At 44.3% G+C, this 24,175-nt stretch overlaps 1 protein-coding gene and 1 pseudogene across 3 annotated transcripts; one reads left to right on the top strand and one right to left on the bottom strand.

Annotated features, from left to right (window-relative positions):
* The first annotated feature begins 1,397 nt into the window (after nt 1–1,397).
* On the top strand, nt 1,398–22,478 carry PHYH (phytanoyl-CoA 2-hydroxylase). Of its 3 annotated transcripts, none has more exons than XM_072825781.1 (9): nt 1,398–1,831; nt 4,985–5,043; nt 7,402–7,512; nt 8,128–8,296; nt 11,263–11,344; nt 13,353–13,534; nt 16,682–16,831; nt 19,497–19,631; nt 22,167–22,478. In XM_072825781.1, the coding sequence occupies exons 1-9, from the start codon at nt 1,757–1,759 to the stop codon at nt 22,218–22,220; spliced, it is 1,017 nt and encodes a 338-aa protein (XP_072681882.1). In that variant the 5' UTR covers nt 1,398–1,756; the 3' UTR covers nt 22,221–22,478. The 3 variants fall into 3 exon arrangements, with proteins under 3 accessions (XP_072681882.1, XP_072681883.1, XP_072681884.1); XM_072825782.1 differs by lacking the exon at nt 1,398–1,831 and adding an exon at nt 4,569–4,586; XM_072825783.1 differs by lacking the exons at nt 1,398–1,831; nt 4,985–5,043 and adding an exon at nt 5,790–5,795.
* On the bottom strand, nt 14,201–14,504 carry LOC140633094 (small ribosomal subunit protein eS26 pseudogene; annotated as a pseudogene).
* Nucleotides 22,479–24,175: the final 1,697 nt, after the last annotated feature.

Here is a 24,175-nt window from a genome sequence, read left to right on the forward strand (position 1 = left end):
CGGGCTGGCTCAGTGGTTGAGCATCTGCCTTCAGCTCAGGGTGTGATCCGAGGTCCAGGGTTTGAGTCCCACATTGGGCTCCCTGTGAGGAGCCTGCATCTCCCTCTGCCTCTCTCATGTAAAAATAAAAATAATAATAATAATAATAATTTAAAAAAAGACATCAGTTAAGAAGTCATAACATGTTTAGGGGTGCCTGAGTGGCTCAGTTGGTTAAGTGTCTGAATCTTTTTTTAAAATATTTTATTTATTTATTCATGAGAGACATACACAGAGAGAGGCAGAGACACAGGCAGAGGGAGAAGCAGGCTCCATGCAGGGAGCCCGACGTGGGACTTGATCCCAGGTCTCCAGGATCACAACTGGGGCCCAAGGCGGCACTAAACCGCTGAGCCACCCAGGCTGCCCTGAATCTTTTTAATTAATTAATTAATTAATTAATTAATTTTAAAGCATCGGAATCTTGATTTCAGCTCAGGTCATGATCTCAGGCTCTGCACTCAGCTTAGAGGCCACCTGTCCTCCTCCTCTGCTCCTCCCCCCTGCTTTCTCTCTCTCTCTCTCTCTCTCTCTCAAATTTTTTTTAAATTTTTTTTTAATTTTTATTTATTTATGATAGGCACACAGTGAGAGAGAGAGAGGCAGAGACACAGGCAGAGGGAGAAGCAGGCTCCATGCACCGGGAGCCCGACGTGGGATTCGATCCCGGGTCTCCAGGATCGCGCCCTGGGCCAAAGGCAGGCGCCAAACCACTGCGCCACCCAGGGATCCCTCTCTCTCTCTCAAATTAATAAATAAAATCTTTTTAAACAAATGATAACATGCTTCTAAAGTGAGACATTCGTGATGTAACTCTTTAAGACAACGAAACAATGAGAAAAATAAGGAAGAAAAAAACCAATGAGATGCTATGTCGATCATCTGCAGAGACTGGATGGAAAAATTATTACAGAAACAATTTCTAGTTCTTATAGTCATTATGGAAAATAGTATGGAAGGGGAAGAGAAAGGGAAGGGGAAGGGGAGGGGGGAAGGGAAAGGAAGAAAGGGGCACATGGTGGATCATAGATTGATGTTGTGCTGTTGAGTTCGATCCCCAGGTTGGGAGAAGAGGTTACTTAAAAAATAAACTTAAAAAAAAAAAGAAAAACAAAAATCATTTCTATTTTTTTTTTCATTTCTATTTTTAAAAGAAAATTTAAAATAATACTAGACTGTGGATCACACTAGCTTCACAGAATCATTCTTTCAGGGACTTTTTTTTCTCCTGAATGAGAAGCCAATATGTTTCGGCAACCTCAGACTGGATCCCCAAATTCCTCTTTGGATCAGCACCTTACTTGTATGGGTGAACGACCATGTGAATTGTCAGAGCATCTGCACAGGGAGGGAGGGGCACAGTCACGTGGGATTAAACAGACTGAAAGTCCCGGTTGGGAGCATGGGTCATGTGTTGGCTCACTTCTCCCTGGACGACCTTCACCGGGTTAGAAGCCCTTGAAAAGCACTTGCTCTGCTCTGGGAGGCAGTGAGGATCTCTGCGATCTCGAGGAGCAGGGTGTGCGGGCATCCATCCTCTCCGCCCGGGGCGCCCAGTGCGTGGACCCAGGAGGCCCGGGGCATCTCCGCACGACGGAGAATCCGGGAGTTCTACGCGCTCCGCCTGGGCCACTACTGCTCCTCATCAGCCCCCACCCCCCCACGCCCAGCCCTGCAGCAGCTGTCAGGCCCTGCTGAGCCGTCTCCTGTCGCGGCCATGAACCAGCGCCAGGCAGCCGCCCGCCTGCGCGTCGTGCTGGGACACCTCGGCCAGACCTCCGCCAGGACCGGCGTATCCTTTGGGCTGCGGGAGCTCGGGCTGCAGGAGGGGTGGCCTCCAGGGTCCCCTGGGTCGGCGCCCGCGTCCCCGTGATGGTCCCGCCTGTTCCGGGCGCCCGGGGCGGGGGGCAGGGCGGCAGGCAGCAGGGGGCATCCGGCCGCCGGGAGGGCGCGGGCAGTGCGGGCCCCGGGGCTGATGCGCGCCCCCAGCCCCCGGCGTCCGCGCCGTCCCGGGCCCGGGGCCCCGCGCTGCGGGCGGAGAGCAGGCGGCGTGCGCGCAGCTCCCCGGGCCTCTGGCCGCGGCCGCCCGGAGCCCGGGAAAGGCGAAGCACGGGCCCGGCACCGCGCGCGGAGCTGCCCGGGGCGGCCGGGCGGGCGGGCGGGCGGGCGGCAGCGGGACCCTCGGGCCGGGCCGGCCCCCTCCGCGGGGGAGCCCGCTCTGGCCGCGGCCCCGGCGCTCCCCTCCTGCCCGGGACCTGCGTGCGCCGCCCGCCGCCCGCCGCCCGCCGCGCCCAGGGGCCCGCGCTCTCCGCGGCCTCGGCCTTCACGAGGGCAGCTCGCAGGCGCCGTGGGCGCCACTGCTGTGGCATCCAGGACACGTCGCTGCAGGACAGGGACACCAAGTTGCCGGATAGAACCGGGTCTCCTGATCCCTCTGGGGGCCACTTCGGGGAGCCTGGGAAACGCTGCGCGCGATTTTCCCTTAAGCCGCGGGACTAGTCTCTGTCCTGCTGTGGGCAGGGTCCTGAAACCTTTCCTACAAATGAGACTGGCTGTTGTAGGATTGCTCTGAGTTCCAAGCCGCGATGCAGCGGTAAACCAAAGTCCAGCCGCCCTCCCACAAGGCTGATGAGGTGATCTCATCCGACGGGCCAGAAAGCAGAAACCCAGGCCAGGGGAGAGGCACACTCTTGACCGAAGCCATTTAACTAAAGCAGTGTGTTCCCGGGACGGGCACCGTCAACAGCAGCTGGAAACTTGCTAGAAAGGCAGATTCCAGGCTCATCTCTGACCCTGGACTCCAAACACCCGCGAGTGGGGCCCAGCCATCTGTTTTCACTTGTTTCGGATACATGCCCAACAGTGAGAAGCACCAACATACTGGGACTAGGGATAACTGGGTCCAGTCTGGTACTGCTGTTAACATTTGATATCATGGGCCCCTGGGTGGCTCAGTCCACGAGGCATCTGATTCTTGGATTCTAGCTCAGCTCTTGATCTCAGGGTTATGAGTTCAGGCCCTACACTCGGCTCTATGCTGGGCAATCAGCCTACTTAAGAAAGAAAGAAAGAAAAATCTGATATTCTGATCCTGCTGGTTCTTGCTTTTTTTTCATCTATGTTTCCTAGAACAGCACTATCCAATCAACTTTCTTTGATGCTGGAAATGTCCTACACCAGCATTGTCCAGTACATGTGGCCATTGAGCACTTGAAATATGGCCAGGGCAGGCTTCATTTTCATTCTCTTTATATTAAATAGACAGACGTGGCCGGAGGTTCTGGTATCGGACAGCTCTGCCAAGATGTTCAATGAATGTGTATGTGGTTAGTGCTTAGAGAGGATCCTGGAAATCCTGTGGCAGTTTCTTCCCAGCCTTAACTGGTCTTAAAGAGATGTGGATTCTGGCACAAAGCAGGGATTTTTTTTTTTTTAAGGCATAAACCATAAGGCTTTTTTAAAATGCAGATATGCATTGAGAAGAAAATAAATATGACTTATAATTCCACCACTCACAGATCATTATCAGTCAGCTTTTTGGTGTGTTTCTTTTCTATGAATTTACATAATTATAGTCATACTGAATGTACAGCTTTTTGCATCTATTTTTTTCATGTTTACTAATATTATGTAGTAAACACCAGAAACATTTGGCTTTATATAATACCCATTTCCACACCATTAAAACATTTTTTAGAGAAAAGCAACTACCACCACCAAAACACACAGTGGTAGGAAGAATTTTGGACTGGAATATTGCTTTCTGGCCACATCTTGCTAGCAGCTGACAAAGGTCATTATCCTCTCTGCCTCAGGGAGAACAAACATTGGCTGGCAGTTCTGTGTCCCTGGCTGTTTCTCTCCTTGACAGTAATACTGTCCCCAGTTACATAAAGACATGACAAAAATAACATGTTTATGAGTAGTGACATTCTGACAGTCACTCCTTAAGCTAAAGAAACAAACAAAAAAATTAAAAGGAAAAAAGGAGGGACACCTGGGTGGCTCAGAGGTTGAGTGCCTCCCTTTGGCCCAGGACGTGATCCTGGAGTCCCAGGATCGAGTCTGGCATCGGGGTCCCTGCATGGAGCCTGCTTCTCCCTCTGCCTGTGTCTCTGCCTCTCTCTCTTGTTTCTCTCATGAATAAATAAATAAAAATCTTAAAAAAAAAAAAAAAAAGAAAACTAGAAAGAATTTCTAGAGTTCCTGGCTCTTTAGGATATTTAAAATTATACTTGATTGTATGGATCACACTTTTCCTGCAGCCAGTGTCTATTTAATAGATATTTTTTAAAAGCCAGCTAAACTGTTTCTCATATTTGCACTGCATTACCAATAAATTCAATAACTCTTGTGAGAAGCACGTTTCTTCTCACTTCTATTTTCTTTTTAAAAAGTTTTATTTATTTGCTTATTTATTTATTTATTCATTCATTTATTTATCCATGAATGACACACAGAGACATAAGCAGAAGAAGATGCAGGTATCCTGATGCAGGACTCGATCCCAGGACCCAAGCCGAAGGCACAACCACTGAGCCACCCAGGTGCTCCTCTCCTCATCTTTAGACATGAACCTTACAATGTTTATTTGTTCAGCAGTTTAGTGGAAGGAATAGTCACATAGAATAAACTAGGGAAATCTATGAAGGAAACAGTGATGGCTCAAGTGTGGGCTCAGCCATTCTCTGCTGGGTGACCTTGGACCAGTTACTGAGCCCAGGGGTCCAGGCCACCTGCTCTGGGCAGCTGGAATGCTGATAAAGGTCTTGGGGCTTCCAGCCCCTCCTCAGGACTTTGTGAATTGAAATGATGGAAGCAAGGGCGCATACCTGTCATCAGCTCTGTGTGTCTTCCCGGATGAGGGCTAATCCAGGGCCAACTGTGGGTTCCAGAAAATGCTGACTCTGAAATTTAATTTTATTTTCCTTAATTCATATCGTAGGTAGCTTACTCCACTTCGAGAGCTGTGTCTCCAAACAGCTTCCATCCTCCACAATTCCAGTAAGTAGATCCAATTGTCATTAAAAACCATAAGATACATATATATATATATATATATATATATATATATATATATATACATACAGCTTTTTCTAGTGGGAATTAAGATATAAAATACAACATATCATGTTGCCTGGTGAATTTATTACACAGGGGGTGCGGCACCTGGGTGGCTCAGTGGGTTAAGTGTCCAACTCTTGATTTCTGCTCAGGTCATGGTCTCAGGATGGTGGGATGGAGCCCCATGGAGGGCTCTGTGCTCAGCAGGGAGTCTGCTTGCCCCTTTCCCTCTGCTCCTCACCCTGTCCCACCTGTCCTCCCTTCCTCCATCCCTAAAGAGAATAAATAAAATTAAAAAAAATATTCATTATAGAAATCTTCTGTTGCCAGGACTTGTTCTAATTAAACCCAGGGAAAATGTTGAAGACCTTGACTTTAAATTTTTTTAAAGATTTTTTATTTATTTATTCATGAGACACAGAGAGAGAGAGAGGCAGAGACACAGGCAGAGGGAGAAGCAGGCTCCATGCAGGGAGCCTGATGCGGGACTCAATCCAGCGTCTCCAGGATCACGCCCCAAGCCAAAGGCAGATGCTCAGCCACTAAGCCACCCAGGCATCCCATAAAATAAAATTTGAAATATAAAATCTATTGGATTTGTTTCCCACCAAAAAGCCATAACATATTCCTTACAGAATAAATTAGAGAATCAGAGAAATAAAAGGAATTTTAAAAAATCATCCACAATTCCACTACATAAAGGCAATCAAATAATGTGTTTTTTTATAATTTCTTTTCATTTTTTTCAAGTAGTGTCTTAGTTTTGCATAAATATAACTATATTTTACTATTATAAGCACTGTCCATGCTATTAAGTTCATTTTTTTTAAAGATTTATTTAATTAAGAGAGAGAAAGCACGAGGGATAGCGACTGAGAGGAGGGACAGAGGGAGAGAATCTCAAGTAGACTCCCCACTGAGCCCGTAGCACCTCGTGGGGCTCAATCTCAGGACCCGTGAAATCATGACCTGATGGGAAATTACCAGTTGGCACTTAACTGGCTAAGCCACCCCAGGGTATATGCTCTTCACTTTTTTTTTTTTTTTAATTTTTAATTTTTATTTTTACTTTTTATGATAGTCACAGAGAGAGAGAGAGACAGAGACACAGGCACAGGGAGAAGCAGGCTCCATGCACTGGGATCCCGATGTGGGATTCGATCCCGGGTCTCCAGGATCGCACCCTGGGCCAAAGGCAGGCGCCAAACCGCTGCGCCACCCAGGGATCCCTGCTCTTCACTTTAATGCCTGAGTACTACCTATCCCGTTGAACAGATATAAGTAATTAATTATTCTTCTGTTTTTTTTTGACAGTAGTTAATGTTTTGGGTTTAAACCTTTTTTTTTTTTTTAAAGATTGTATTTATTTATTCTTGAGAGACACAGAGAGAGAAGCAGAGACATAGGCAGAGGGAGAAGCAGACTCTCTGTAGGGTGCCTGATGCAGGACTTGATCCCAGGACCCCAGGATCACGACCTGAGCCAAACAAAGACAGATGCTCAACCACTGAGCCACCCAGGTGCCCCTAAACGTTTTTTAAATAAATGTTCAGAAAAAAATAAAAATAATAAATAAATAAATAAATAAATAAATAAATAAATAAATGTTCAGATTAGAGGTGCCTGGCTGGCTCAGTTTGAAGAGCATGTGACCCCTGATCTCGGGGTCATGAGTTAGAAGTCCATGATGGGTATAGAGAATACTAAAAAAAATAAACAAACTTAAAAAAAAAACCCTATGACTTTTTTTTTTTTAAGATTTATTTATTTATTTATTTATTTATTTATTTATTTATTTATTTATTTATTTATTTATTTATGATAGACACACAGAGGGAGGCAGAGACATAGGCAGAGGGAGAAGCAGGCTCCATGCCAGGAGCCCGAGGCGGGACTGGATCCCAGGACTCCAGGATCACGCCTTGGGCTAAAGGCAGGCGCCAAACTGCTGAGCCACACAGGGATCCCTGACCTTTTTTTTTTTTTTTTTTTTTTAATTTATTTATGATAGTCACAGAGAGAGAAAGAGAGGCAGAGACACAGGCAGAGAGAAGCAGGCTCCATGCACCGGGAGCCCGACGTGGGATTCGATCCCGGGTCTCCAGGATCGCGCCCTAGGCCAAAGGCAGGCGCCAAACCGCTGCGCCACCCAGGGATCCCTCACATTATTTTCTTAAAGTAAATAAAAAATACAAATGCTGGGTGGATGAGTAGTAGAAACATTTCTCAGGATCTTGATACAGAGTGTTGGGTTGTGATTTTTCGGTTGGACTTATTTGAAATTTATCTTTTCTTTAGGTATACTCAGCATAATGCTGTTCTAAGCCTAGAACAGAGAAAATTTTATGAAGAAAATGGGTTTCTTGTCATTAAAAGTTTGGTGTCTGATGCTGACATTCAACGCTTTAGGTACAGTAACCTTTCGTTATTTTACAGAAATATGTTGTATGTTTGCAATGGGAACATGGGTAAGAGTAGCGTGTGCATGTTCAGATATTTTTCAGGGACTGGTTACTTGGGAACTGGTTGGGAACATAAAGGGCTGGCTTTAATCTTAGCCCTTCTACTAAATGTTGTGTGCCCTGGGGCAACTTACTTTCCATGCCTCTCCTTTCTCATCTGTAAAATGGGGATAGTAGTACTGAGCCCTAGTGTTGTTGTGAGGACTGAATAAAGTAAAAGACGCACAGAGTGCTTCCAACCGGGCCTGGCCCATGGAATGGAGGAGAGAAGTATTTGCCATTGTTACTCAGATGCAACCAAATCACAGATTTTCCCCACTGTTTTCTTAGGCTAAGGAAGCTGTGAGTTCTCACAGTGAATTCTGGCCTCACAGTGAGGAGGCAGGGGCTTGTGAGCTGGCCATTTCCTCCTCCCCATGCTCAGAGCTGCTCAGCCTGGCCTGGAGGTCAACTTGGTGCAGAGACACCATCTCCTCAATCTTTGTGGATCTTTCCACAGAACTGGCCAGGCAGGTGCCTGGAGCCTGCAGTAATGACATCATCTGCCAATTTCATTTCCTAGGGACCAGTTTGAAAGGATCTGCAGAGGGGAGGTGAAACCAGAACAAATGATGATAATGAGAGATGTGTCCATTGCAAAATCAGAATATATTCCAAGTGAAAGGATGATTTCAAAGATCCAAGACTTCCAAGAAGACAAGGAACTCTTCAGATACTGCACTCTCCCTGAGGTTGGAGAACCTTCCTGTGTTTTCTTTGTTTTTAGGTTAACAGGCTAATCATGATGAGCCTCCAGGGTTCCCACCTTTTGTGTAACACGGGAACAAACTGGTTGTCACTGTGTGTTGTCCACTTATAATAGATCTGACATCTTCCCATGTGACTTATATATTATCACTTGTGTATCTATATCTATATCATACTTGCAAACTTCTGCATAGCATCCCATTGTATCAATGTACCACAGTTTATGAACCATTTATTTCAAATGCTTTTAGTTTTATTTTTATTATTTTTTAAAGATTTTACTTATTTATTCATGAGAGACATAGAGAGAGAGGCAGAGACATAGGCAGAGGGAGAAGCAGACTCCTCACACAGAGCCCGATGCCGGATCTGATACCTGGACTGTGATCACACCTTGAGCCAAAGGCAGAGGCTCAACCGCTGAGTCACCCTAGTGTCCTGGTTGTGTGTGGAGATTACTTAAAATTTAAAAAATTCTTTAAACAAATGATAAAAAGAAAAGAATATTTTCCTGCCTGTACAGAGAAGACTGTACAGGCAGGCCACCTATCATGTCCAGCCCCTTGCGTTGGGGACAAAGGGGGACATGGCCCCTGAATCATCTATTCTTCCCAACCTCAAGTCTTGCAACGGAAATGGAACTTGTGAGCATCGATCAAGGAAGAAAAGCTTGAAGTTAGAGGCAACTTGCATTAGATGAATCACGATGAGGCCTCCAGGGTTCCCACTGTTCTCAAATGTGCACCATGCACGTGCTGGTTCATGCAATGATTTTTAGGAGGTGGGGATGATATAGTAGTTGGGTATTTATTTCAGTGTGTATTGGAAAAAGTAACCAGCGCATCTTACCTATGACTTCAGGAATATTATTAATCAGGATAAGACATGATTTAATTTAGGGAAATTATTGGCTAATATTGGGTAGTTCTGTCACATATGCTAGAAATGGTAAAATGGCTCTTGAGTCACTGAAGTTTAGAAAATACTGGTAGGAGATGCTGGGATGGCCTGGCTGGGTGGAGCATGTGAGTCATGAGCTCAAGCCCCACATTGGGATAGAGATTATTTAAAAAAAAGTGATGCTTGGGTGACTCAGCAGTTGAGTGTCTGCCTTTGGCTCAGGGCACGGTCCCGGAGTCCCGGGATCAGATCCTGCTTTGGGCTCCCTGCATGGAGCCTGCTCCTCCCTCTTCCTATGTCTCTGCCTCTCTCTGTAAATAAATAAAATCTTAAAAAAAAACAAAACAAACAAAAAAACAGGAAAAGAAAATACTTGCCTAAGGGAATCCTAAAAGTTTATACCCTTTACAAAAAAAAACAAGTATGAGGCCTAACTCCTAGGATTTTAGTACCATTCGAGTGTTTCATGTTCAAGTTGCCAATATTCCTTATACATGAGATAAAATAGTGAGGAAAGCAGTAGAAGAGGCCTCATTTTTAGAGTCAGACAGAATTGGAGATGGAATATCATCCATTTCAATTGGCTCTGCCAACTTGGGCAATTTATCTGCAAGCTAATGATTCTTTAAAGCATCATTAATTCCAGGGGGCAGAGCAGCCCAGGTGGCTTGGCAGTTTGGCACCACCTTTGGCCCAGGGTGTGGTCCCAGGGTCCCGGGATTGAGTCCCTCATCGGGCTCCATGGAGCCTGCTTCTCCCTCTGCCTGTGTCTCTGCCTCTGTGTGTGAGTGTGTGTGTGTCTCTCATGAATAAATGAATGACATCTTTTAAAAAAAAATTCCAGGGGCATTACTTTTCAGGGATCGTTGTGAGACGTAAGTGGCTGACACATTAAGCCCCTGGCAGGTGGTAGGCATACAAAGCTGAGTGCTTTCCTCCCTAGTGGGTTAGGTGTAAGGAGGGAGCACACCCGCTGCCAGACCCCAGTCCAAATTCAGCAAACACACACACACCTCCCATCCCCCCACTCCCCCCACGAGCTCTCATTGCACCTTGGTGTCAAGCACCAGTGCCCATGTTATTATTTAACATCCTTCCAACAGAATATAGATGCCATGGGAGGAGGGACCTGCTCATCTCACTCCCCTGCTGCGTGTCCTTTTCTATTACTGTCTGGTTTGTAGCCCTCAGTGAAGAGCTGTGGAAAGGGAGGTGGCCTGACTGTGAAGTGTCCCCCTGTTGCTGTTCTTTTGTCTCCTGGGCTCTGCATGGCAGTTACACGTGTGTTGGGGCCTCTCATCCCTTCATTTTTTTTCTTTCTTTTTTTTTCTTTTAAGATTTTATTTATTTATTCATGATGCGCGCACACACACACAAAGGCAGAGACATAGGCTGAGGGAGAAGCAGATTCTTTGCAGGGAGCCCAATGGGGGATTTGATCCCAGGACCCCAGCATCACACCCTGAGCTGAAGGTAGGCGCTCAATCTGTGAGCCAGCCGGGTGCCCCTGACGGTCCCTTCTTATGAAGAATCTCCATGAGGGAAAGAGAAAGGTGTCCTCTCCCTGGGCATCTATGGACAGTTTCAGTTGAAAGAAGGGTATTCCTGTCCTTCCCAGTCGAAAGCTGAGAGAAACTCATCCCATTCTCATAGAAAAAGTGATTCAGTTTCCAACTGGCTTGAAAGAGCCTGCTTAATTGAGTGTTGCAGATTTCCAGTGCTGACTTTTTCATTCTTTGTTTGCAAAGTTGTGACATACCAACAGTTTTTTAAAAATATGTATTCTTGGTAGGGAGGGGCAGAGGGAGAGAAACACAAGTAGACTCACCACTGAACAATTAGTCCAACCTAGCCCATGATATTATGACCCTGGGATCATGACCTGAGCTGAAATCAGGAGTCGGATGCTTAACCAGCTGAGTCACCCAGGGACTTCTACCAAGTGTTTTGTTATACATTGACATCCTGGCTCTTGTACAGATAACTGTACTTTATACCATGGGCCTATTTATTTGATTTCTCATGAAACTTTTTTCTTCTTTTCTCTTAGATTCTGAAATATGTGGAGTGCTTCACTGGACCCAATATTATGGCCATGCATACAATGCTGATAAACAAACCACCAGATTCCGGTAAAGGGCTCTTATTTCAAAGAGGAAAAAAAAAACCCAGGAAGTTTCAAACGTTCCAACTATAGCTGTGTGTATAACTGCTAAACTTTGGGGTTTTTTTTAAGATTTATTTATTTATTCATGATAGACACACAGATAGAGAGAGGCAGAGACACAGGAGGAGGGAGAAGCAGGCTCCATGCCGGGAACCCGATGCGGGACCCGATCCCGGGACTCCAGGACCCCGCCCTGGGCCAAAGGCAGGCGCTAAACCACTGAGCCACCCAGGGATCCCCAACTGTTAAACTTTGATAAATAAATATTTATATACTTTTATTCATGTCTCAAAACAGCACACATAATAGTGAAGTAGAATAGTTATTTCAGATATATTTTTTAAAGATTTTATTTATTTATTCATGAGAGAGAGAGAGGGATCCCTGGGTGGCTCAGTGGTTTGGTGCCTGCCTTTGGCCCAGGGCGTGATCCTGGAGTCCCAGGATCGAGTCCCACGTTGGGCTCCCTGCATGGAGCCTGCTTCTCCCCCTGCCCGTGTCTCTGCCTCTCTCTCTCTCTCTCTCTCTCTCTGTGTCTATCATGAATAAATAAATAAATCTTTTTTTTTTTTTTTTTTTTTTAAAGAAAGGCAGAGAGAGAAGCAGGCTCTATGCAGGGAACCCAACATGATATTATAATAGCAACCATCAGTTGCTATTATTATAACCATTACCTCTAAGCTTTGTTAACCATTCTCACCTATGATAGCATGAATTCTGCTTTCCTGATTGAAGACATTATTATTACTAACAAAATTAAAACTATATTTATAAATCACAAACTACAGTTGCTTTTAAAAATTCCTTGTGCTTGCTCAAATGTAGCTCCTAAGATCTTATTACCAAAGAAAGTGATTTGAGAGTTAAAACCCAGGAATGTGTACTTTAAAAAGATTTTGTGAAGCCCAATGCGAGACTTGAACTCATGACCCTGAGATCAAGCCTTGAGCTGAAATCAAGAGTCAAATGCCTAACTGAGCCAACCAGGTGCACCAAGGAATCTGCATTTTTTAAAAAAGATTTTACTTATTTATTCATGAGAGACACAGAGAGAGAGAGAGAGAGAGAAAGACAGAGACAGAGACACAGGCAGAGGGAGATGCAGGGAGCCTGATGTGGGATTCAATAGTGGGACTCCAGGATCACACCCTGGGTGCGAGGGCAGGCGCCAAACCGCTGAGCCACCCAGGGATCCCCGGAATCTGCACTTTTGAAGCCACCCCAGCTCTTGGGCCATGCTGAGAAATTCTGCTCTACCTGTAATAAACTGATCCTTCAAAATTCTTTATCCTTTCCCACTTTTTCTGGAGAAAAAGAGCCAGGAGAACTTTATTTGACAGGCCTGTAGCTTAATTAACATCACCAAATCTTTCCTACTCTGGATGTCTTGTTTAGAGACGTCGGGTTGGGGATGGGGGAGCACCAGATTCAGAGTGGAAAATAGGGAGAAACATAAAAATGTCTGAGAGATCTCTGACTCTCCACAGTGATTGTACGCCAAGTGCATCTCATTCTGTGATGTACTTTTTGGAGACCTTTTATTAATTTAGTTAACTGATATTTTTTGTATCAGCCACTTAGAAGGCTGACTGGGAACCAACAATTTGGTTACTCTCTTCAATTACTCAAACTTTTTTTTTTTTTTTTGAATACTAGGTTCTATGCCCAAACCACAATTACAAAGGAATAAAACACAAAAGAATTCATGACATGAAAAAAAAAAAAAAAGGATTCATGACATGTATGAATTGCTAGTGAATGCTGTGTGTCAGTACGTCCTCGGCTCCCAGGAACCCAGAAAAAAAGTAGAGGATCTGGAGTCGCCCTGTGGATTTGATATTCAAATTTGATGCTTAGCTCTCTGGACTGATTTTCTGTAATGTTGTTTCACTTCTTTGGGTTTTGTAGGTTTTGCAGGCAAAAGAGATGAAATCTGAGATGCGAGTGTGTGTTAACAGCAGGATCTGTTTCAGGCAAGAAGACATCCCGCCATCCCTTGCATCAGGATCTGCTCTACTTCCCCTTCAGGCCCAGCAATAAAATTGTCTGTGCTTGGACAGCCATGGAGCACATCGACAGGAACAATGGCTGTCTGTGTGTGCTTCCAGGCACACACAAAGGCCCTCTGAGGCCACACGATTATCCCCAATGGGAGGTATGTCTCGTTAGAGGAGGAATCTTACCTTTTTATGTCGTTGTTTTCTTTTAAGATTTTATTTATTTGTTTGAGAGAGAAAGAGCACAAGCACGTGGGAGAGGAGTCGGGGAGAGACAGAGGGGAAGGGGAAGGGGCAAGCAGACTCTGCTGAGTCAGATAAGTGGCTTGAACTTTGCACCCTGAGATCATGACTGGAGTTGGCATCAAGACTTGGACCCCCAACTGACTGAAACATCCAGGCGCCCCTAGAGGAGAAATCTTAACCAGAATATATGTATTTTTAAAGTATAATCGCCATTTATTTTTTTTCTGAACACTTTTTCTTCAGTTGTTAAGGACCTAGCTCCTTGAGAGTAAGGCTGGAGGACAGAGAGGCTTGGATGGAGGTTTAATGAGGCAAGAAGGATACGGAAAATTACAATGAAGCAGATCTGGACTCAAAACAGAGCCACACAGGGGCACCTAGTGGCTCAGTGGTTGAGCATCTCCCTTTGGATCAGGGCGTGACCCTGGAGTCCTGGAATCGAGTTCCGCATCGGACACCCGCAGGGAGTCTGCTTCTCCCTTTGCCTGTGTCTCTGCCTCTCTCATGAATAAATAAAATATTAAACACACACACACACAATAAAATTAACATGTTGGTCAAAAAAAGGACTTAGCTCCTTACGTGGGCTTCGGTGAAGGTTGTAGGACAGCACCTGCAGGTCTAAATTGGGGTGGGGGTGTTTGGTCCTTCCATGCTTCACAAGAGCGATTCCTGACTACCTGCAGTGAATGGCACAACTCATACAATAATGTACTTTCACATACAGCTTGGGAAGCACATAGGCCTCCACTATGTTCAGAAGAATGAACTTCTTAATGACCTGTCCTTGGGCACACAATGGGCGCAGTTGGTGTAGCGGATAGGCTGCATGTGGCCACGGCCTTTTTTGGCACGACCATTATTTGTTCTTTTCTTAGCCATCTTGGGCACGGGACCAAGAGCCAGAATATTTTTTGTTTTGATTTCAATCAGTATCCATAAAGAGCTTTAACATTGAGATGGCATTTCCTTCGTAATAAAACATCGTTATAGGATTTGGAATTAGAATCAAGGAAGATTCAAGGATGTCAGGTAAAATAACCATTTTTCCTTCATGAAGTGTTGGAAAGCTGATCAGTGTAGGGAGCTTTGGTAGGTGCTGTATAGGATCTGAGATTATCAAGCCTAATTGCAGAAGTAAGACAAACACTTGCAATACCACAATCCAACGTCAAGTGCCAAGTACTTGTTACGCACCCTTCATGAATGCATTATATAACAGGAAGTTAGTACTTGACTCTGGGGAAGCATGAGTAGTATTCCATTGCATGACTGTTGCATGGTGTATGGATAGAGCTAGTGATGTTGGAAGAGTACAGAAAGCTTTTGAGCCCATGAATGGTGAGATCAAATTCGTTCTTCAAGAATGATAATCTAGAGGCCTAGAGAAGAATATACTGGAGGTGAGAGTCCAGAGGCAGAGAAACCAGAGAGGAGGTGATAAGTGTTTTAGGTATGAGACAATAAGGTCTTGAAACCCCATAATGATGGTCAGAATGGGAAGAGCATGGGTTGTTAAGGCAGGAAGAATGAATGTGGTTTGTAGGAAATAAAGAATATGGCTTTCAGGCCTTCTGTCTCATTAGTTAGATTCTTGCACTGAAGATTAGTGCCAAAGAAAATATTGGAGTCTGGATTCTGATATAAAATCTGAAACTAAAAAAAAAAAAAAAAAAGTCTGAAACTATAAGATTCATCAATTAAATTGAGGTTTAGGGAAAGTTTGATGCGGACAACAGAAGTGGGCTGTGGCTGACTTAAGGCAAGGGGAGTGTTTTGGAGGGTAGCAGGTATCTGCTGAGTCCATGGAAAGGCTGGCTAGCTCGGATGAACAGGAAAGTGGAGGTCACGTTCAGTGGGAACTGAACCTGGTGGGAGCAACTGAACCTTGACCATAACCAGTGCCTTCCATCCTCTGCTCAGATCCAAAGTGACCACAGAGGAAGGTCAGATTGACTTAGATCATGTATCCACCCTGGCCAGGAGAGAAGTGCACTGGATCAAAGCCCCAGTGAAGTCCAGCAGGAAAGCAGTCCTTTCCCCAGGAGAATGTGGCATAACCTCAGGAAGAGGAATGTGATGCCGTCCTCCCCCCATAACCATTACTTAATGTAATAACTGATTTTGAAATAGTTATTTAAAAAAACACAATGTTTTCCTTTTTTTTTTTTTTTTAAAGAACTTATTTATTCATGAGAGACGCACAGAGAGAGAGACAGAGGCAGAGACACAGGCAGAGGAAGAAGCACGCTCCATGCAGGGAGCCCAATGTGGAACTCGATCCTGGAACTCCAGGACCACGCCTTGGGCCAAAGGCAGGCGCTAAACCGCTGGGCCATCGAGGGATCCCCAAAGTTTTTCTTCTTAATTATGGATGTGACATCAGTGCTTTCTGAGCTGAGAAAAATAGAGATTTACTCTCTGCTGGTTTGGGAGAACAGTTTGCTTCTTAGAGGTACTCTTGAGTTATAGAAGAATGGTTCAGGCAAAGTTCTAGGTGAGGAGAATATCATACTGGGAAAGAGAGGATCCCTGGGTGGCTCAGTGATTTAGTGCCTGCCTTTGGACTAAGCAGGGCCTGACCCTGGGGTCCCGGGATCGAGACCCACATCGGGCTCCCTGCATGGAGCCTGCTTCTCCCTCTGCCTGGGTCTCTGCCTCTCTCTGTGTCTCTCATGATTAAATAAGTAAAATCTTTACAAAAATATATCATCCTGGGAAACGATGATTATACATTCAGGCTTGAAAGGCGACTTCCATGTTAACTACAAAATGCAACGTTGATCTAGATCCTCATTTATAATTCAGTTATGAAGGGTAAGAAGAAATTTCAGCATCTTCCTTTGCCTCCCTAAATCCATGATTTTAATATCATAATGTGACTTTCACAGCCACACATCTGAGAAGCTTTTGTATATTTGCAGTACCTGTTAAGAATCTATTTATCTTTTTCTCTTGGAAGAACTTAGGAAACCTTTGCTTTTCCTAATGAGTCATTGATAAAATTTTTAGTCATTGAGTTCCTCAAATACAGAGTTGGGTTCTCTTATGTGTTCTAGGGGGGCGTGAACTTAATGTTCTATGGGATCCAGGACTATGATGAAAAAACCCCCCGCATGCACCTTGTGATGGAGAAGGGAGACACCGTTTTCTTTCATCCTTTGCTCATCCACGGATCAGGCTGGAACAGAACTCAAGGATACCGCAAGGTATGCATTACATCACCGTGCTTTCCAAAGACGAATAGGTTAGAAGCAAAAATGTCAAGATATGTGAAACTTTATGAGATTTGTGATGTTTAACTAAACTGCTCTTGCTCTGGGGCAGCACCGGTGGCACAGCTGTTTAGCGCCGCCTGCAGCCTGGGGTGTGATCCTGGAGTCCCAGGATCGAGTTCCACGTCAGGCTCCCTGCATGGAGCCTGCTTCTCCCTCTGCCTGTGTGTCTGCCTCTCTCTCTCTCTCTCTCTCTCTCTCTCTCAATAAATAAATAAATAAATAAATAAATAAATAAATAAATAAATAAATAAATCTTAAAAAAAATAAAAATAAACTGCTCTTGCTCTGGTTTATTTACCAGGGAATATATTTGATACCTCATGCTTTTTTGCTAAGTTATCAGTAGGAGGCCATGAGACCTCAGTTTCCCAATCCTACTGATCCTGAATTAGGAACATTCATAGAATTGCTTCAGAGAAAGAACATACTTGGTAGCCCACAGCCTGTGCTTTTGGAGACAGAAACAATGGCTGATGTACTAAAATCTTAAAATGGGAAATGGATAAAGGAACCATTTATGACGGCAGTTTATAATAGCTTTGATATTGAATTGGCTGCCCAGAAATAAGATTTAGCAGTGATTCATGTTTTTTGCCCCTTAGCTATGAATATATTAAAAACCTATTGATTTCATTGCTTACATTAAGATTTGACAAATTTCCCATATTCCCAGATTTCTCTCTTCTCAAATATTTAGCAGATCTCACAGCACTGTGGACTGACATTACCCACATTACATGGCTCTTATTACGATATATTGGGGTTTTTTGGGGTTGAGTGAAGCGTGCCAGTTTGTCACACCAACACACCCATTGTCTCCCTAGGTGCAGGGTAGGCTACCAGGTTTCATCTTCCGTTCATTCATATTTCCACCAGGTCAACAGGGCCAGGATGAGGGTGAGGCAAGAAAGCCCTCTCCTCCAGGGAAAATATAACGGGGTAAGGAGGATGGTGCTAAAAAACCTCAACAATCAAGTTAAATGATAGTTTAAGGCAGTATTTAGAAAATCAAAATCAATGCAAAAAATATCTGTGATGAACACAATGCCAAAATTTTTTTAATGCCAAAATTTTAAATACTTATATTTAAATACTTATATTTTAAATACTTATATTTATACTTTAAATACTTATATTAGTTTCTTAGATCAGACTCCCCACCAGCATGACCCTCAGAACTGTACAAGCAGGGGTACAGCCACAAGGACATAAATAATGTGAATGTTTTTGGGATTCATGAATTTGGGCCTTTTATCATGTATCCTTGGTGTCAAAATTCAATTTGATATGAAAATGGAATTTTATGTGTATGTGTGTGTAAAAACAGGATGCTAAGACAAATAGTCTGAAAGTCTGTATGAGTTAGAAAATTATATTACTTTTTTTTTGAAAGATTTTATTTATTTATTCATGAGAGACACAGAGAGAGAGAGAGAAGCTTAGACACAGGCAGAGGGACAAGCAGGCTCCATGCAGGGAGCCTGATGTGGGACTTGATCCCAGGTCTCCAGGATCACGCCCTGGGCTGAAGGCGGGGGCGCTGAACCGCTGAGCCACCCAGGGATCCCCTTATATTACTATCTATATGATCAGGATTATAAACTGTGTAGGATAACTACATACCGAAAGATCTCATGTCAAAACCTGAAAATATAGTATACAGTGATTCCTGTATGAAACTAAAAGGTAAATAATAAGAAAACCAAGTAATGTGAATGATAATATCCTAACTTTGCAATTTTCAACTACTTTATTTGAAAAAAGATGGACCCTTACAAAAAAAGACTTAAAAACACATATAGGTAATGTACTTATCCCCTCTGGCCTCAGGTGTCACTACTCCTTGGTGTGTGTGGGGGCTTCCATGGGAAATGGAGTTTGTGACTCCACTGTCTAGAAATTTCATGTTGTGAGCAAAGCAGGCAGCTCTTCTGAGAAGTGAGGTCACCTCAAGAGAACTAACATGCGACTAGGAAAGTGAGTTTTAAGTTTATCTGCTGATAACCTTTTTAAGAATGGGGAGAACCAAGTAACCTCCTCTTACCTTCAGAAGGAAACAAGATGAGTGCCGTATATGAATGCTATTGGACTTCAAATGTTCTTTTGATTTGACAGGAGTGGGTGTGTATATTATTTTCCTTCGCAAGGTATTTTGTGTGTTTTTTTCTTGATCTTTAGACATTAAAATAACAAAGCACCACAAACTCAGCTGAGTAACTAACTTCTGTGACTAAGAAGAGGATGAAGAACCCTGGAACCCATTCCTGTGTAGGACTCGAGGACATGCACTCGCTAGATAAATCACATGTTAAAAAGTTTAAAGTCCTCTTACTCTTGTCATTATGTTCTCAGCCCATTTTGAAAACAAGTATCCCAGGGAGTTTAAAACCTCTTGGAATTTCTCAGTCAGCCTTTAGCTGTACCTGGGGGGAGATAAGATATTGAACCCCAAAGAGACTAATCCAAGACACGATGGAACATTCTGGAAATCAAATGCTAGTGAACTAGCTGATGTTCTAAAAGAAGTCTTTCTGTTTGGTTGTTGCTGTTAACAGATATTTTTCTCCCCCAATATTAATCATTTCACCCTGTACAGGCAATTTCCTGCCATTTCGCCAGTGCTGACTGCCACTACATCGATGTGAAGGGCACCAGTCAAGATGTCACTGAGAGGGATATTGTAGGGATTGGACATAAATTATATGGAATTCCGAAAGACACCAGCCTGAAGGTATGTTTGGGTGAGATGACAGGTTAAACTTCTTTTCTCCTTCAGATACTTGATAATTCTCATATCTGGTTTACTTTTAAAGGATATTATTTATTCACTTGAGGGAGAGAGAGAATATGAATGTGGGGGGTAAGGACTGAGGGGAGGGTGAAGCAGAGTCTACTCTGAGCAGGGAGCCTGATGATGAGCATAATTCCAGGACCTTGAGAAAAAAGGGTAGACCCTTAATTGAGTCACCCAGGCACTCTAGCTACCTGGTTTAATTAGGAAGCATAATGTGCATTGTTTAGAGCACCGTGCAGAAGCCTTGCTGAGATCCACTGAGAATTTCAGCTAATACTTGCTTCCCCCACGTGGGGCACCTGAGCATCCCAGACTTCTTTATGTCTTTTGGCCGCCCTGTGCTGTGTAGGCTATCCTGTTCCAGGACCGGCAGGTAGGAAAGGAAACAGCAGATCTGGAGGAGAGCAAGTGAGCAACAAAAGCCACCTTCTGAATGCACATAAGGAAAGTTAAAGGTTTGGGGTGTTACCCATAGGCCTCCCTTAATTTCTCTACAACAGAGTATTTACATATATGCAGATCCAATAACTGTCCCAGAAGCAATTCTCAAGCAGGTTTCTGAGTGGGTCAGTTAGCATCTGGGGTTCCACGGAGCTGATGGCAGAAACCACTGATGCTTATCAAGAGGGGACATGAGACATTATTTCATATGCTTTGCTACTTAATACACAACACTTGTAAAGTAGTTGCGTGTAGCTAGTGGGCATTCAGTGCTGCCGATGATCCCCAGACAAATTACAGTCAAGCCAAAGAAATAAACATATTTGCCTGGTAGACAAAGACATTTTAGCCTCCGAACCAAGAGGCTGATCCTATGTTTCAATTTGCAGGAATCACCAATATATGTTTTCCTAGGGGGTGACAGGACCTCCACGTAGACTGAATGTAATGATAACTCGGCCCCTCTAGTACTGTGAAGAGTACCGCACACCAGCACTACGCTACTGGCCACTGGGAATCACCTTCTGAAAGTCATTCCTAGCTGAAGAATCTTACTTCCCCCTTGGCCCCTTCTCCCTTTAGAACCTATGAATCTATCCCATATCAGAAGAGGCTCTCATTTCACATTTGCCGATGGTGGGAAGTCTTGTCCTTCTCTCTTTGCCCAGTTTTTATTTTTTATTTTATTTTATTTTTTTAAAAGATTTATTTATGTATTTATTCATGAGAGAGAGAGAGAGGCAGAGACACAGGCAGAGGGAGAAGCAGGCTCCATGCACCGGAAGCCCGATGTGGGACTCGATCCTGGGTCTCCAGGATCGCGCCCTGGGCCAAAGGCAGGCGCTAAACCGCTGCGCCACCCAGGGATCCCCTACCCAGTTTTTAAAACGCTTTTATGAAGGCATCCTATTTTGTCAAGTGGGGCTTCCGGGCAACACACTGATTCTTGCAGCAGAAAAAAAAGCATATATTGGTTGGCAGATTGTCAGGGTTGTAAATGAATGAACTGCCTCCAGTATTTATTTCAATTATTTGAGAGAGAGAGAGAGAGAGAGAGAGAGAGAGAGAGAACGTGAGCAGGAGGTGGGGGTACGGGCAGAAGGAGAGGGAGGGAATCTCCAGCAGATTCCCCACTGAGCCAGGACCCCAACACAGAGTCCATCCCACCACCCTGAGATGAGTTGGGCTCTTAACTGACTGAGCAACCCAGGTGCCCCTCCCTCCCCGCTCTAAGGAAAAAATGAAAAGTCCAAGAGGCTACCAGAAGTGATGCAGGTGACAGAGCTACATTTCAGAGTCAGGTTGAATTCTGAAATTAAGCATTCCACCAGACCTTGCTGCCTGTCAAAAATAAACAAGAAACCAGAAAGCTTGTTGAATCAAAAGTCTGTTGTTTGATTAAGAATAAAGCAATAATACCAAATCAACCCAATACCAAATCATGACCTGATTTTCACTGAGGAGCAGATCACTCTAGATGAGGCAGCGAGTGGCTAAAGGAAAGCCAGACAAGGAGTACAGGTCTTCTTGACCAAACAGCATGCTAAGCCTGTTGTGGACACCTGTAGTCAAGAGGAGCACCAATTGGCACAGGCTGACTGGCGTCTGGCTCTCTCAGTTTGTTCAATGCGATTTTATTTTATTTTGCTTTATTTTATTTTAAAGATTTTATTTATTTATTCATGAGAGACACAGAGAGGTGGAGACATAGAGAGAGATGCACGGTCCCTTTGGGGTACCTGATGAGGGACTTCATCCCATTCCCAGGATCATTACCTGAGACAAAGGCAGATGCTAAACCACTGGGCACCTTGGCACCCCTGTTCAACATGATTTTAGATCGTAAAATCTAAATTAGATTGTACTGACAAGTAAATTATTGGGAGTCTTAGAATATGGTTTATTTACTGATTGGATCATTGTGGAGAATTTTTCTATTTAACTATTGGTAGATGCTAGAAATCTACCTTGTCTTATGCTGAGCACATTCCCAGTGTTCCACGGACTCACTGTATTTGGCTTTATTTCCAGGAGGTGTCTAGATATCGAGCCCGGCTGGTGAAAGGAAGAAGGATCAACCTTTGAAGTAGCTGCCTCCTGGAGCTCTTTGAGACAAAAACCAAAAGGAATCAAGATGCCTGTGGAACATGTTTTATTAATGAGCTGTCCTAATCTTTCCTGTCACTTGTTATGAAGATCACAATGCACTTACAGGGAACTTTATGGGATCTGGTTAGCTCTGGGTGAGGGGCTGTTGCTTTAATGGATGAACAGGTGTAACAGTGGCCTATTACTGTCGTCAGGAATACTACTTTGCACCTAATAAAGGTCACTGATGTCTAATTTAAGTGTGTTCAGTTACTTTCATTCAGTTAGCTCTTTGCCCAAGCAAGAAGGAATGCTTTGAAACTCAGGGTCTGCTGACTTTTTTGCATCCCTCTTCTGGAAATCCCACCACCCACTGATTTCATGGCATGAGAGACTTCTCAGATCTAGAACACTATCCTCTACACATACGTTTAATGAACGGTATTGTGGAGTGAGGACAAAGGTGGATGCTCATGCTCTGACACAGGAGTCCTTGCATGACTTCTCCAACCCAGCCAGCCTCCTTAAAAAAACACAGGATCTTTCCAAATCCCTTTCTCTCTTGCTGAAGAAGGAAGACAAAGGTGACTCCCACTGCTAGTTTTTATTGAGTTAGGCAGCTGAAAACCCTCAGCATTTATGAATGAAACCTAAACTCTCTCAAGGTACAGAGAAATTGTTAGTTTTGATTTCTAATGGGCACAAACTGGGGAAATTTGTTTTATTTCATTTTAAGAGTATTTATTTATGTTACGGAGAGAAAGCACAGGCAGCAGCGATTTGGAGGGGCAGAGGGGAGGGAGAAGCAGACTCCCTGCTGGGCAGGGAACCTGAGGCAGGGGGGGGGGGGGGGGGCTCAACCCCAGGACTCTTAAATCAGGACCTGAGCCTAAGGCAGAGATGCTTAACCCACTGAGCCACCCAGGTGCTCCTCTCCTCACCTTCAGACATGAACCTTACAATGTTTATTTGTTCAGTTTAGTGGAAGGATAGTCACATAGAATAAACTAGGGAAATCTATGAAGGAAACAGTGATGGCTCAAGTGTGGGCTCAGCCATTCTCTGCTGGGTGACCTTGGACCAGTTACTGAGCCCAGGGGTCCAGGCCACCTGCTCTGGGCAGCAGGAATGCTGATAAAGGTCTTGGGGCTTCCAGCCCCTCCTCAGGACTTTGTGAATTGAAATGATGGAAGCAAGGGCGCATACCTGTCATCAGCTCTGTGTGTCTTCCCGGATGAGGGCTAATCCAGGGCCAACTGTGGGTTCCAGAAAATGCTGACTCTGAAATTTAATTTTATTTGCCTTAATTCATATAGTAGGTAGCTTACCCCCACTTCGGGGGCTGTGTCTCCAAACAGCTTCCATCCTCCACAATTCCAGTAAGTAGATCTAATGGTCGTTAAATACCATACGATATATATACAGCTTTTTCTAGTGGGAATTAAGATATAAAATACAACATATCATGTTGCCTGGTGAATTTATTACACATGGGGTGCGGTGCCTGGGTGGCTCAGTGGGTTAAGTGTCTGACTCTTGATTTCTGCTCAGGTCATGGTCTCAGGATGGTGGGATGGAGCCCCATGGAGGGCTCTGTACTCAGCAGGGAGTCTGCTTGCCCCTTTCCCTCAGGTCCTCACCCTGCCCTGCCTGTACTCCCTTCCTCCCTCTCTAAAGAGAATAAATAAAATTAAAAATATAATTCATGGGGCAGCCCGGGTGGCTCAGCGGTTTAGCACCTGCCTTCAGCCCAGGGCCTGATCCTGGAGACCTGGGATTGAGTCCCGCGTCTGGCTCCCTGCATGGAGCCTGCTTCTTCTGCCTGTGTGTGTGTGTGTCTCTCTCTCGAATACATAAATAAATAAATAAATACATACATACATACATACATATTTTTAAAAATATAATTCATTATAGAAATCCTCTGTTGCCAGGACTTGTTCTAATTAAAC

This window comes from Canis lupus, chromosome 5 (assembly GCF_048164855.1).
Source record: "Canis lupus baileyi chromosome 5, mCanLup2.hap1, whole genome shotgun sequence".
Lineage (NCBI taxonomy): Eukaryota > Metazoa > Chordata > Mammalia > Carnivora > Canidae > Canis > Canis lupus.

What these genes read in the sequence shown, in the direction of transcription:
- PHYH (XM_072825781.1), top strand. Translation starts at nt 1,757, where the DNA reads ATGAACCAGCGCCAGGCAGCCGCCCGCCTGCGCGTCGTGCTGGGACAC. An exon ending in GAACTCAAGGATACCGCAAG is followed by an intron (nt 16,832 to 19,496) that starts GTATGCATTACA and finishes CACCCTGTACAG; the next exon opens with GCAATTTCCTGCCATTTCGC. An exon ending in CGAAAGACACCAGCCTGAAG is followed by an intron (nt 19,632 to 22,166) that starts GTATGTTTGGGT and finishes CTTTATTTCCAG; the next exon opens with GAGGTGTCTAGATATCGAGC.